Consider the following 14,165-nt stretch of genomic DNA (forward strand, 5'->3'; position numbering starts at 1 on the left):
TTAATTTAGATGCAGCCTGGGTAATATAAATAAACAAATTAATTATGAAAATGCAAACAAAATAAGGTAGTGGTGACCTTACCTTTCCTCTTGAAGCTTCTCAAATTTAGCTTGGATCTCAAAGATTGTGAAAACATACTATAAATGGAAGCGTGACACAAATTGATAGATTTATTTATTAGAAAAAATGCCACCTAAACTTTGGAAATCTAAAAACAATTACATTGCTTGGAAAAATTATTTCTGCAGATCGTGACGTCCCTACTTGGGAAATGAAAATACGATATACTATTCCAAAAAGGAATTATGATTTTATCGAAAAAAAATTACTATAAATTTTGGTCAAAGTGCTTCGTAGTTTTAATATTAGTATGAAGGCATGAAGTTATTTTTTTTCCCACCATTATCTAACACAAAATATAGATCGTCTACTTATAATATATTGTCGATGTTTTCCATCGTGCCAATATTGTTTTGTTTACGATTAGATGTTAATGTTTAACCAATGAACTCCGTTTACGATTCCCAACAAAAGTTGAAAATGGAACAATTTTTTGGCTTCTTCAACTATTTGAAAAGTTTTGTTCCAAAAGGACCAGCATTTGGATTGAGAATTAATATGAATATTTATGGTCACTCGTTTTCATTTGTTGCCTCATCCAATCCTTAAACTATTACATGCTCTTTAATCTCCACTTGAATCTTTTTAGGACAATGAATCCAAGTTGGATGTCTTCACGTGGAAGCAACCATTTAATTGCATGTAACCATGTCATCGCTTTGTTGCATCTGTGTTGATTTACTTAAAACTTTCTTATTGAAATCTTAATTAATCTTTGGAGTTTGTTACAATGACGTTGTAGATTCATAAGAAGTATTTTTCATGAATGACTTATTTGTTGTCAAACAAAGTTCCTCGATTTGCAGTTTTGCGAGCCAACATTCCAATGTTTTAATAGTACCACCATATGCGTCAGTAAGAATTTGTTGACTCAGGGCTTTGATTTATCTTTGTTGAAGGAATAATTTGATGCAAGTTTGTTTATTACTGTAATTTTAACTTCGAGATTTTCTCAATCTAGGTTTCCATGCTCTATATTGATTGTCTTCCATGGTTAAAGATGAATTTGATGTTTATTTAGTACTCCATGTTTAAGTTAGAAAATTTTTCAATCAAGGTTTAATACTGTGTATTCGATTGTCATTTATGATTGGTGTATTATTAATTTATGGAAAAAAGCGATGATACAATAATTAATTGAAGCGGTTACCATGTTAGGGCATCCACAATGGGACGGGTGTCCCGGCGGACATCCCGACGGACTTCCCAAAAATACATCTGGACATCCCACTGCACTGTTAGGGCATCCACGATGATACAATAATTAATTGAAGCGGTTACCATGTTAGGGCATCCACGATGTCCCGGCGGACTTCCCAAAAACACATTCTTCCACGTCATAAGGACATCTCACTGCACTGTCACGTCATAAGGACATCACACTACACAATGGCGGACATCCCGACGGACATCCACAAAAAACAATAAAAAATCGGGACGTCAGCCGTGTCAACGCAATGGCGGACGTCCCGACGGACGTCCCTAAAAGCCGCGGAACTCCGTTGTCCGCAGCGGACGTCCGTATCCGTATGCATGCTGCCTAATGGCGGACGTCCGGCACGCCGGTCTGACGTCCGCCGGGACATCTGTCATTGTGGATGCTCTTAGAGCATCTTGATTAAGGTTTACTGTTGGAATTGATGGTTGGTCTGACGTCCGCCGGGACATCCGTCATTGTGGATGCTCTTAGAGCATCGTGATTAAGGTTTACTGTTGGAATTGATGGTTTGTATTGCTTGATTTTTATTTCTACTTGGATTCATAGTATAAAGTTAATTTACTCATCAATATCAAATTTTGTTTAGTTTAACTAATTACTAATTATAGTTTTAAAATCGTAAATATAAATTCAGCTCAAGAGCGGATTAAAACGCGCGAGTTCTTCGACTCTTAAACCCTAATACAAAAACCCTCCCCAAAACAGATTGAGCTGCAAATTTTGATGCTAATCACTGATTCAATTCAATAATCATTTCAATCTATTAATCTCAGAATGGGGATTCCGGCGTTTTACCGGTGGCTGATCGAGAGATATCCGCGGTCAGTTGTTGACGTGCTGGAGGATTCGTCACCGGTAGTTAACGGAGTTAGGTTGCCCGTCGACATCACGAGGCCGAACCCTAACGGAGTGGAGTTCGACAATCTGTATCTCGACATGAACGGCATTATACATCCGTGTTTTCACCCTGAAAACGGGGTAATTTTTTAGGCACATTGTGAAATTCATGCTAATTACTGATGTAATGTATACTTGAGCTGCTGTTATTAATTTTTGGATGTATAATTCTGCTGCAGTCTCCTCCGAAATCTTACGATGAAGTGTTTGCCGCCGTTTTCAAGTATATCGATCGGATTTTCGCATTGGTTAGGCCTCGCAAGGTTCTGTTCATGGCCATTGGTAGGTCAAAAAGTTGTGTTGCTTTCTGGTTAGTTGTAGTGTAAATAATGAAGTAGTTGAGGAAGTAGTTAATATACTATAATCTGTAATTTCTTGTAGATGGTGTTGCCCCGAGGGCTAAGATGAATCAGCAGCGAGCAAGACGTTTCAGAGCAGCTAAAGATGCAGCTGATATGGTGAGTATGGTGTTTATGGTTTCAGAGCCACGTCTTAAAGAGTTGTGTGTTGTGTTTTGTTTAATATGACTGCTCTCAGGCTTCTCTATTAGAGAAACAAGGAAGTGACCATGCGGAGAGAGATAAACCGGAAGAAAGTGAAGTGCTCGATTCTAACTTAATCACTCCGGGGACTGGATTCATGGAATCACTTTCATCCGCACTTCAATATTATGTACGTTTAAGGATCAACAATGATCCTGGTTGGAAGGGAGTCAAGGTAAGAAATCGCCAGCTTTTAGTTAGTGTTTTCATCTCATTATCTCAGAAGTTGATACAACTATGCCTGGTAATTGAAGGTAATCCTTTCTGATGCTACTGTACCTGGTGAGGGAGAACATAAAGTGATGTCTTATATCCGCTTGCAAAGAAATCTGCCTGGATTTGATCAAAACACACGGCATTGTTTGTATGGTTTGGTAAATTCGTGGAGCAGTCTTGCTCCCCACCTCTCATTTATGATACATTCGGAACTTCGTAAAGAAAATGTAGAATATAATGGTCATTTGTGTTGCTATTCCTTCAGGATGCAGATCTTATCATGCTCGCTTTGGCTACCCATGAAGTTCATTTCTCAGTTTTAAGGGAGGTACGATTTGTATATTGATTTTTTATATGACATCTTGTATTATACTATTACCATTTTGTGCCTTTTTAAAGACAATTTTGTAGCCTAGTTTTTGCCTTTATGGTAACTTCAATCTAGTTACGTGCTTGTGTGAAAAGGTTTGTGACACTAATCAGATTCACATTAATTACTGGATCTTAATTGTTTGGAATTTTAATTCCACAATAGGAGAATTGGTTTATAAAAGCAGTTAATTGCTGATGGATTCTAAACTTATGAACTTGAAACTGGTGACGTTCTCTGTGAAAAATATTCTATGAAGAACTTGATATCCTGTCTATGTTAATTTCATTTACTTCTGTTTCCATAAGCATCTAATCAAACTTGAAAATTTTTCCTTTCCCTGTTATTATATACACCAACAATTTGCATTCCATTAGGAATTATGTTGAGAAAACATTGGACTTGATCAATTGCCTGGAGGGGTGCTTTGTTTTATATCAAGCTTATTTTGTTGCTCTTGGCGTAGGATGTCCGAAGACCGCCCCCTGATGGCAAAGATCACAAGGCTCACAACATGAAGAAGGCAGCTGGAAAGACCTATTTGGAGCCCAAGGAAGTTCCTTCACAATATCTTGAAGACATCATATCAAAACAGAAGTTTCAGGTCATTTTTTTACTATTTTTATGGCAATAGGTTTTAACAATGTAGCAGCTTAACTGTAAAAGATGGGTCAATATATATTGGCGAATTTTACACAACTGATACTGTATGGAGGTTAATAATGTTACAGTTATTGCTTTTGTATCCAAGCACCCTACTTTCCTTTTCCAACATGTTTGTGGTTGGTACTTGTTGGTGTATCTCAGCTGTATTTGTTCACATTGATTTTCTTATTCAGTAACATAGGAACTAAAGCCAAACTTCTATATCTTGAATCTTGATGTAGTAAGCCTCATTTGTCTTTGGGTTTCTATCATTCTTGCTCTGATTTTTTCAATTAGAATTGTTTGCCACTTCATTGAGGGTAAAGCTATACCTTTATGTAAGCCAAATCTCTTATTTGTCGCAAGAAATTGGAACTGAAAGTCATAATTTCGTAATCATATTGATGTTTGAAAGAACCTTATAACTTGATGATGTTTGATAATTGGTTGATGCTTATAGCTGATGTTTTGGTTTGCTTCTTAAGAAAATTATACGTAATGTATAGCTCTATTTGTATGAATAATAATGATTAGAAGCAGTCATTGATTTTTAGTGTTTTTGCTATTTTGTATTGTCATTCAGTTTCTCAATGTATGGGTACTCCGGGACTATATGGCGGAGAGCCTGAGAGTACCAGATCCAACAGTGAAATTCGATCTTGAAAGATTGATAGATGATTTTGTTTTCATGTGCCTTTTTGTTGGAAATGACTTTCTACCCCATGTGCCATCATTGGAGATATCAGAGGTTGGTATTCTGTATATTGTGTTTTCTTGTAAATTCATTGTAACATGAAGCTACCTCCATCAGTTACATTGCACAGATTATCCACACAGCGACACAGTCACAGTGCAATATTTATGCCTACATATTCATCTGGGTGAATAAACGGATCCTACTTTCTCTGGGTGTATATCTATTTCACCTTGTTTTCCTCTGAACTTGTAGGGGGCTATCGATTTGCTCATGTCTGTTTACAAAAAAGAGTTTGTCCGAATGGGTGGCTATCTCACTAATGCTACTGAGGTATATATCTATAAGTTTTTTAATTCATATCATTTCAACCCTCTTTTCCCCATTTTTGTGGATGGTGCACCAAACCCTTCCTGATTCCTCCATTACCTATGTGAGCTCTTCAATGGAGAATGTGATCCATATATAAAATGTCTATATGGTTTGTTCAACTTTCCTGGTGCTTTAAAAGTGATAATATACTTTTTGATGTTCTGTTTTCATTCTCCTGATAAAGGATATGCATATTTATGTTTCGCAAAAAGATTTGTGAAGTTCTAAAATTGAAGCTCATATTAGTGAAACTTGACCTAATAATTTGAAGCCTTTCAACAATCTATGCTGGTTGATTCCTGATTAAATCTTCAGCTGAGAGGCATGTCATGTTTGACACTCGTAGGTATTTATTATTATGAATGGCATTTCTCAAATTTGTGTCCTTAAACAGTTAAACTCTACTCTGGTTCATGTTTAGCTAATACTACCTATTTACCTAGGTAAATTTGAAAGGAGTGGAACATTTTGTTCAGACACTTGGTTCTCATGAGAATGCAATTTTCAAGAAACGACAGCAGGTATATTACCCCCATACTGGTGTATTGCTTGAAAATGGATATGTTTTTCAATTGACATGTACTAATGTTTTGGACATCTTTAAGCTGTTCTCTGTCCATTATCACATGCTGCAAAGCTATATGGATGTTTAATTGAGCTTATTTTTAGCCAGGCAGTTTTGTACTTTGCTCACTACTTGATCAGCATATCCTTAATTGAGGTGGCTGATGGATTTTGAATGAATGCAACTGCCACAATCTTCCTTCTTTTATGATATGTTGGTTGAATTCTCGTTACTTTCAGGAACAATTGAACTGGGAGCATCGCGCAAGACGTTTTCCTGCCAAAGTGATTATAATCTAACAACCATCTAAATTTTTATCTTTAAATTACCAATTTGTACTTCATCTGGTTTATTCTAAGACAACACTTTGTTGACTTCTGAATCAGTCCAATTTGCAATCTGATGCCACATTTGTTGCAGACAAGGTTCGACATCCTTTTCTTTATCCTCATTTTAAAACTAGGAATGGTATTATGTGAAAATTTCACTGACAGAGGATGATATGTTTCCTCTTCAGGTAAATCTAGGAGAGGACGGTTGGAAAGAGAGATACTACACCGAGAAGTTTGAGGCTCAAAGTGATGATGACCGTGAGACAGTTAAAAAAGATGCTGTAAGAAAGCCTAGTTTTTATATTCGGCTAACTCTGTTCTTTTAAAGGCTTTAATAGATGCTACTGGTAATTTAACTTAGAACAGTTTTAATCATGTCATTGCTCTTTTTTTTCCAATTGCTCAAAGTGTTTTTCATTTTTATTCAGTTGCTTTCTTTTTATCTTGTGTTTATCATTAATTGCTATATTGCATATCTACTTGAATTGCAACTATCTATCTTTATATTTACTGTTTTGCTGCAGATCATTTGTATACAAGCCTGTTTCGGTGACCTATTTATGTTACTGTATATCTTTCTATGTAATTGTATATAATTCTCTTATGTTTAACACAGGTCTTGAAATATGTTGAGGGGATATGCTGGGTCATGCATTATTACTACCAAGGAGTATGCTCATGGCAGTGGTTTGTATTTTCCTCACGTTCTTTAGGTGTTCTCATGTGAATACCTAATACAAAGATTACATAAATATGGTCCCTTTTATTTTAATTATACATTGATGATTCAGTTCTAAATTTGTGGTCGTGGGTCACAGATCTACTATTGGTAAATGGCCTAGAGTTCACATTCTATTATGTGCTATGCAATGCTCTCATCATAGCAACATATAGCTAAGTGCTTGAAATACAAATGATCTATGAAGATTTTTGTTGTTTATGTACTATTGTTGAGAAGATACGTAGTTATGGCTTCTTGGGGAAATCTTCTCACTAACCTTAGTTTTGGAACTTCTCAGTTGATTACGTCTAATGTTTTGCCTGCTTCAAATGTTGATGATTTAATCACTGAACTGATGATAACTGTACCAATTATTTCACGAAATCAGGTTTTATCCATACCATTATGCTCCCTTCGGATCTGATTTCCGAGACCTAGACCAACTCGATATTCACTTTGAACTCGGGAAACCCTTTAAACCATTCGACCAATTAATGGGTGTCCTGCCTGCTGCAAGGTTTTTTTCTGATATGATTATAGTAACTAATCATGTACTCTGGAATTTGAATAATCTTAACGAAATCTGTTGCGGTGTGTAGTGCAGGAGCGCTTCCTTTATGCTATAGGAAGTTAATGACAGATCAAGAATCCCCTATCCTGGATCTCTATCCCACGGGTATTGTTTTCAGTTAATGCCACAAATTTCTCTCTATTTTTCTGCCGTATTACTTTATGATGTCAATGTCTAATTTTTCATTTAGAGTTTGATCTGGATTTGAATGGGAGAAAACAAGCATGGAAGGTATGATTCGTACTCATGGATTATGTTTCCTTTAGTAACATTAGTTTTCTATCAATAGATTCAACACTCGAGATTCATGTTGTTTTTTGGAATTCAGTTTAATCTGATTTATTTGTCCATGTTATTCTGTTGGCTGCCTATAATCCTTAAGTTGGCAAGCTCTTTTGTCTCTTGCATTTTTATCTTTTTGAGAGATTTCATATTGTTCTCTTGTTCATTGACAGGCTATTTGTAAATTACCCTTTATTGACGAGGCTCGTCTTCTTAATGAGATTGCAAAAGTAGAAAATACATTAACGGTAACACCTTAGTGCTTTATATCAGTGTTGTAATAATGCGAGCTTGCCTAATCTCAGTTTCATGCTGTTGTGCTTATTGAGTTTCTGAATGATATGCTGTGTTTTAGGATGTGGAGAGGCGGCGAAACACTCTGGGCGTTGATCAACTATTTATTAACATTTCGCATCCTTTAGCGGCCAAAATATTGACTTTCTGGGAACGGAATAAAGATCATCCGAAGCTGCAGAGAGCGAAAGTGAGGACGCTAATTAACCCAAGATTCAGGTTAAATGTGCAGATTTTGTTTAATTATGTCGTATATCCTAGAAGCCCTTTTTAGGCTTGCGTTGGGTCTATTTTATGTCTATACCCTGGATTATCATATTATACTTGTTGCAGTGATGGAATGAACGGGTACGTGTACATATCCGACAAGCCCATTTGCCCTCCAGAGATCCCATCTCCTTTACATGACATGAAGACAATCACGCCAAACAAAGTCTTGTATGTATTTCCTCTTTTCTCTGTTCTTGGATTCTGAGCTGCACACGCTTGATCTGATGAATGTGAGTTTTTTCTCGTCTTCATTGTAGGCTGGTCTTTTATAAACTTCCCGATCTTCATCCTCACATCCCTAGACCACCAGAAGGAGTTAGAATGCCTAAAAAGGTACTCCTACTTATCTTGTTTATATTTCCTTAAATGTATTACATTATCCAACAAGATATTCATCTCATGAGAAGGTCTTGACATAGTTCAAACACGTTACAGCCGTATCAGGTCCATCCAGAGCTCTTAGATAGAATTTAACACCCGATTATTTTACTGCACTAAACCACCAACTCAGTTACATTGCATGAGCAGAAAATGCCATCTTTATTGCTTATCGTCTATACAGTTTCAGCTTATCTCAATCTCTTTACCTCGATCAGGTTATTGGCAAGCACGATTTGCTACCTCCACCTACGCTGTGGCATCAGTCGGCTGTTTCTCAGAGCAGATTTTCCACCCGGTAAAACTATCCGTTACACTTTGTGTGCATTGACCCTGAAGATAGTGGCATTACAAGAGCGTATAAATAGGACAGCATGTGTGCGTTGGTAAAACACGGTCTTGCTGATATGTGGTTGAACTCTCTATGCAGGCCTGTTCCTCCAAAGTCGATTGCAGGATCGTCTCTTGCAGAAATCTGCCACAGCCTTGTTGCTAAAACTTACAGCAGTGAAGACCGAGGAAATGCCATGAACCGAAGCCATGATGCTGCTATGAATCATAGTGGAAAGAAACGCAAGAGGCGTGGTGGAAAGTCAAAACGGAACGCCTAGTGCTGCTGCAGCGTTACTTCAGAGCTTCAACCAACGCTGCACATCAGTCAACCCTTCATAACAACATGTACCTTATCTGCTAACGCAAGGTGGAAGGAGCACGTTGACCGTCTACAAGTAAGTTTTTTCTCGAAACAAACTCCAGTTTCGTGATTTGCTCCGATAACTGCCTTTATATCAGTGTTGTACGTCCCTACTATTTAGCTTCAGCCTATTATTGGTAATACTTTAGTTTTAGCCATTTCTACCAAATGTTGTATCCATTTATTTGTTGTAAAATGATTTGATTCATTTGGAGTCATCAACTCAAGAAAGAAACAAAACAATCCCATTTCTTCTACTTAGTACATAAATAGTTTCGTTTATCATCAAACCAATAAGATGCAAGATTTCAATTAAATACACTTTTATTACAATTCAATACATTTTTAAAAAATCAATTGTAGTTTACAATTTTCCCAAAGATGATTATAAGCTGGCACAAGAAGCTTATGAAACTGAGTGAGTTCTTCATCACCACTTCTTGTTTCATTCTATGATTTTAAGCAATAATCCGAGCACATAAACTAGAACAATCATCGTTCGAACTGAGTGCATGGCCGATCAGCAGTTTCTTGATATTACTGAACGTATAAGAAACCAGTAGATTCTAACATATTTCATAAAAACAGCTGACGTTATTCAATAAATAAAAGAATGAATGTTTTTCTTCTAACAAATTTTGGCCTACAAATTCCGGTGTTGCTTAGAGCTTTGCTCCTCAAGCACCACGACACGATGTTTTTCGAGTCGTTGCAAAGCGTAAAGACATTCTATCTTTAGCTAAAAACACACAGATTCTTTCTAGTCGTGTTATTCTGTAACACCAAAAGCCAAACCTTCTGCTTTGATGCATTGTGTTATTTGCAAAGAAATGAGTTTCCGGAATGAGTCTAACCTCGCGTCAGTCTTTGCAGCACATGACCTTTAGTGTCCGAGACCAGAATCCAACTACCTCCTTCGTCTCAGCTGAATCGACGAACTTTGCCTTCTCAGAGAGCTCATTGAACGAGTTCACCAGATTCTGCAGCCTCGCAACGAACTCTATCAACAGACACGTGAAAGTCGCGAGGGAGAGTGCGCTCGCGCTCTCATAAGTCCTCACTTCACGCTCATTCAACAGTTCATCGCCAATAACTGAGAGGCGCGATGGCCACATAGACTGTTGCCCGAGCAAGAGCTCTCTGGAGCCCAACTGGGGGATGGAGTGATGCCTGCTCATGCTCGTTTGATTGGACTCGGGGATCCTCATCGTCTGCGTTGATCTCAAGTGAGATCCATTGCCCAGCGAGGCGTGCCTCTCATCGTTGTCTCGGAGCTCCTGAAGCATCTCGTGGTCCCCTGCTTTTTCGGGCGGTGGTTTTGTAGCATCCCAGTTCTGTGCATTCACTAAGAGATATGATTTTTGATCGATCATCATCTGTAAATCCTCTGCTGCATCGTGTATCTCCTGTAACGGATTGTCTTCCGATAGTTTCTCCATCTTTTCGACTTTGTCACCGAGCATTCTTAGCACCTTAGCTCCCTCTGTCCCGACTCTCTGAATCCCGTCCTTGAACGCTTGTCTCAACTCAGACGATGCCTGCAGCATACAAGTTTTTAGTCAAGTAACAAAACCATTTTTTTCTATTTTGGGGCCAAAATACATTAAGACACATAATTAGAATTCTAAAGAATTAAATTAAATTAAATTGGAATGAATTGAATTCTAATCCAATTTCAAATTATATGTGTGATAAAATGAAGTAATTGATATGAAATTGAATTTTGAAGAATCTATGCACACACACTACACATACAATATACATTGCAGACACACAATGTGTGTAGTATGTGCAGTGCGCGTGCGCAGTGTGTGTATTACCAAACATTGGATTTGAAATTGAAGGCTCAAATTCCAATTTCGCGTCCTCAAAACGGAACCTAAAGGTTCTATCCCGTGTGTTTGTGTAGAATGCGAAAAAGGGAATACATTCCGATATAGTAAGTTCCATTACGCCGAAGCAGAAAAAACCTGAGAGAATACTAACAACATACAACAATACCTGTATTTCAGACAGTATACATCCATGCATTGCCATTACCATGAATGCACAATGCCTTAACGCACCGCTCACTTTCACGTATTCGCTCCACGGATATCTATACATCTTGTAACGGCCGTGAGGCGGCTCCCAAACCGCGAAATCCAACTGTGACAGGAAAACCAGGTAGAGATGAGGTCGTTCGGTTTTGAGTCAGAAATTTTACCCTACACATTCGTATAAAAGCATACCAACGTCTCCTCTTGGCTAGTCGACTCAACTGCAGTCCGATATCCCTTGTACAAAGGATCGTCCGAGGCCTGGTAGATCAAGATTTTGGAGGGAATCCTCGAGTACTCGACACACTGCACGTACATATTCACACATCCTATAAATAAATGGACAGATACATCAGTTTCAAAACACCCTTGGTATGGCCTCCTGAGATATAAAGAAAACGAGTAGTTTCTAAGCTCAAAACAACGTACCTTCGATAGAACCAGCAACGCCCTTGAAATTTTCCACGACTAGTTTATGCAAGTCTTCTCCGGCCCAAATGGGACAGACGGACACATGTACGATCAAACACACACCAGCCCCAAGAGCGCTAAGTAGCAATCGAGTAAAACCTGTTTGAAAGAAATTTGAAGTTCCAGATACTAGCATGAGGCAAAATGTCAGCACGAACACACGGAAGCCATACTCGTAGTGCTTCAGGGCCGGGTACAGCTTGATATAACTAGCGAGAGAGCCTGAAAAAACAAACAAAGATCCAAGTTGTAATCTCACACTTTGAGACCAAAACACATTGATAATAGCAAAGCTGTCTGACCGGCTATGAAAATGTTGATTACAACAATGAATTCGTGCAATTCGCCAGTTTTCACGGACAGCTCTGCGATGCCTAGACCCAATGCTCCGGCTGCCAATGTTCCTACCGCACGGTTAATGCCTCTGTTTAAGGTAGCACCTACCAATCAAATTCAGACATCGTTAAACACTAAATTGCAACCGAAATGCACCAAGATACAGATTTGTTCACATGTCTTGATTGAAAAGTAAACAAGCAAAACTAAAATTTATGCACATACACTTATATAGTACTTGTGTTATCAACATCTACTGAATTCAGAGCAGAGAATCAAGATTCACAATTATTGAAAAGATTGAATTTTGGTGATTATAATGAATGATAAACTCAAACATAGCAAGACTCACCAATGCTATACTCAAACACAAGAACAACAGTGAGCATAGCCCAAAAAAAATTCTGGCTTAAGAAATTGGAGGGCTCTTTGAAAAAGATGAGAACCGAAACGAGAGACAAAGAAAAGCCCATTTTGAGAGCAAACGCCACTTTTCTGGGGTCTGATCTTCCCATTTCCCATAGCTTGAACGCAGTTCCCTTGACATCGCTCCACCATCCCGAAATGCTATGAAAACAGCCCTCCCTCACGATGTGTGGATCATCGCCGACGATGAATCCCGCCGCCTCTGAATTTTGCTTTCGACAGAGCAGCCTCTCGTTCCCGAAGCTCGGCCTCAAAGATCCGTTTTTTGCAGCCATCTTTAACCACCACGATGATCAAATCAAATTGGAATGTTTTTTAATTGATCCACTCTCAGATTTCTTTTATTACCTTAATGGTGAAGCGGCTTCATGCAAACATATCAATTGTGAAGCACAAATTCGACGTTTTCTTTTTAACGAAAATTACTCCTTACGACGCCGTTTCATCGTTGTATTTCATTTTGATTCCTACAAATCCATTCATTTTCCTCAAACAAAAATACATTTATCTTTTAAAGTTGAAAACTTCAAAGATTCTAACTTTATCTCTTACAAGTAAAACTAAATAAATGGGCAACGCATGGGGTCTAACACTACTTTATAGATGTGGTGTGGTGATGAATAAAATGATGATTTACAATTAATGTCGCATATGCTTCAATTTTCAATGTCAAAAGAGATCCCACATATAAAAGAAAAAGAAAATCATAGAATTTCTTATTCAAACTTTATTTCTTTAATTTCCTCAAGATTGGAATGTTAATATTCCCAAAAAAAAAAGGGAAAAAAGAAGAGAACTTTTATGAGTTTAGCATCGACCATTTCCTATCCTTTAAATTTTGATTATTTCAATTATTTACATCACAAGAGACTAAGAACAATGATTTCTACTGACAAGATAATGGAATGAATCATCAAACTTGAAATGCATAATATAAAATAATAATTGTTTGGGTTCGAAATTTTTTATACAATTTCATAACATAGAAAATTTAATTGGAGCCATTTAAATTATAATAAATAAACACCATTTTAAACGTTACATTGGTCTAAATGTAGATGGATATTTTCTATTAATACCATATTAAAATCGAGGTGTTTATTAAAGGAGTAGATGAAGTTGAAAATATTAGAAACACTAATCCACCACAATATTCAATGAATTTTAGGGTTTCTTCAACTATTTGAAAAGGTTTGTTTCAAAAGGACCAGCATTTGGATTGAGAATTAATATGAATATTTATGGTCACTCCTTTTCATTTATTGCCTCCTCCAATACCTAATACAAAGATTTACATAAACATGGTCCTTTTTATTTATATCTGCTATTGCTAAATGGCCTAGAGTTCACGTTGTATTATGTGCTATGCAATGCTCTCATCATAGCAACATATAGCTAATACAAATGATCCATGAAGATTTTTGTTGGTTATGTACTATCCATTAGTCCATTACACTTTGTGTGCATTGACCCTGAAGATAGTGGCATTACAAGAGCGGACAGCATGTGTGCGTTGGTAAAAAACGGTGTTGCTGATATGTGGTTGAACTAACTCTCTATGCAGGCAGGCCTGTTCCTCCAAAGTCGATTGCGGGATCGTCTCTTGCAGAAATCTGCCACAGCCTTGTTGCTAAAACTTACAGCAGTGAAGACCGAGGAAATGCCATGAAACGAGGCCATGATGCTGCTATGAATCATAATGGAAAGAAA

The 14,165-nt window shown here is 37.5% G+C and overlaps 2 protein-coding genes across 2 annotated transcripts; one reads left to right on the plus strand and one right to left on the minus strand.

Annotated features, from left to right (window-relative positions):
* Positions 1-1,987: 1,987 nt before the first annotated feature.
* LOC121793002 (5'-3' exoribonuclease 3-like) lies at positions 1,988-9,447 on the plus strand. Its single transcript, XM_042191179.1, has 23 exons — positions 1,988-2,318; positions 2,417-2,519; positions 2,619-2,695; positions 2,775-2,954; positions 3,034-3,153; positions 3,261-3,323; positions 3,832-3,969; positions 4,594-4,758; positions 4,960-5,037; positions 5,520-5,597; positions 5,881-5,925; positions 6,028-6,066; positions 6,159-6,254; positions 6,590-6,660; positions 7,083-7,211; positions 7,294-7,370; positions 7,456-7,496; positions 7,721-7,795; positions 7,903-8,060; positions 8,175-8,279; positions 8,369-8,444; positions 8,708-8,787; positions 8,920-9,447. The coding sequence occupies exons 1-23, from the start codon at positions 2,115-2,117 to the stop codon at positions 9,098-9,100; spliced, it is 2,379 nt and encodes a 792-aa protein (XP_042047113.1). The 5' UTR covers positions 1,988-2,114; the 3' UTR covers positions 9,101-9,447.
* A 310-nt stretch (positions 9,448-9,757) lies between these two features.
* On the minus strand, positions 9,758-12,815 carry LOC121793004 (aluminum-activated malate transporter 4-like). Its single transcript, XM_042191180.1, has 6 exons — positions 12,382-12,815; positions 11,996-12,133; positions 11,652-11,915; positions 11,415-11,551; positions 11,185-11,331; positions 9,758-10,721 (listed from the first exon to the last, which is right to left on the minus strand). The coding sequence occupies exons 1-6, from the start codon at positions 12,728-12,730 to the stop codon at positions 10,044-10,046; spliced, it is 1,713 nt and encodes a 570-aa protein (XP_042047114.1). The 5' UTR covers positions 12,731-12,815; the 3' UTR covers positions 9,758-10,043.
* Between the last annotated feature and the right edge of the window lie 1,350 nt (positions 12,816-14,165).

The sequence above is a fragment of the Salvia splendens genome, chromosome 2 (assembly GCF_004379255.2).
Source record: "Salvia splendens isolate huo1 chromosome 2, SspV2, whole genome shotgun sequence".
NCBI lineage: Eukaryota > Viridiplantae > Streptophyta > Magnoliopsida > Lamiales > Lamiaceae > Salvia > Salvia splendens.

Bases quoted from the DNA above. Each gene is read 5' to 3' on its own strand.
- LOC121793004 (XM_042191180.1), bottom strand. From the start codon at position 12,730: ATGGCTGCAAAAAACGGATCTTTGAGGCCGAGCTTCGGGAACGAGAGG. The intron at 11,916-11,995 runs GTCAGACAGCTT...TTGTTTTTTCAG, and splicing joins AATCAACATTTTCATAGCCG to GCTCTCTCGCTAGTTATATC. The intron at 10,722-11,184 runs GTATTGTTGTAT...TGTATGCTGCAG, and splicing joins GTATACTGTCTGAAATACAG to GCATCGTCTGAGTTGAGACA.
- LOC121793002 (XM_042191179.1), top strand. From the start codon at position 2,115: ATGGGGATTCCGGCGTTTTACCGGTGGCTGATCGAGAGATATCCGCGG. The intron at 2,955-3,033 runs GTAAGAAATCGC...TGGTAATTGAAG, and splicing joins CTGGTTGGAAGGGAGTCAAG to GTAATCCTTTCTGATGCTAC. The intron at 7,371-7,455 runs GTATTGTTTTCA...TTTTTCATTTAG, and splicing joins CCTGGATCTCTATCCCACGG to AGTTTGATCTGGATTTGAAT.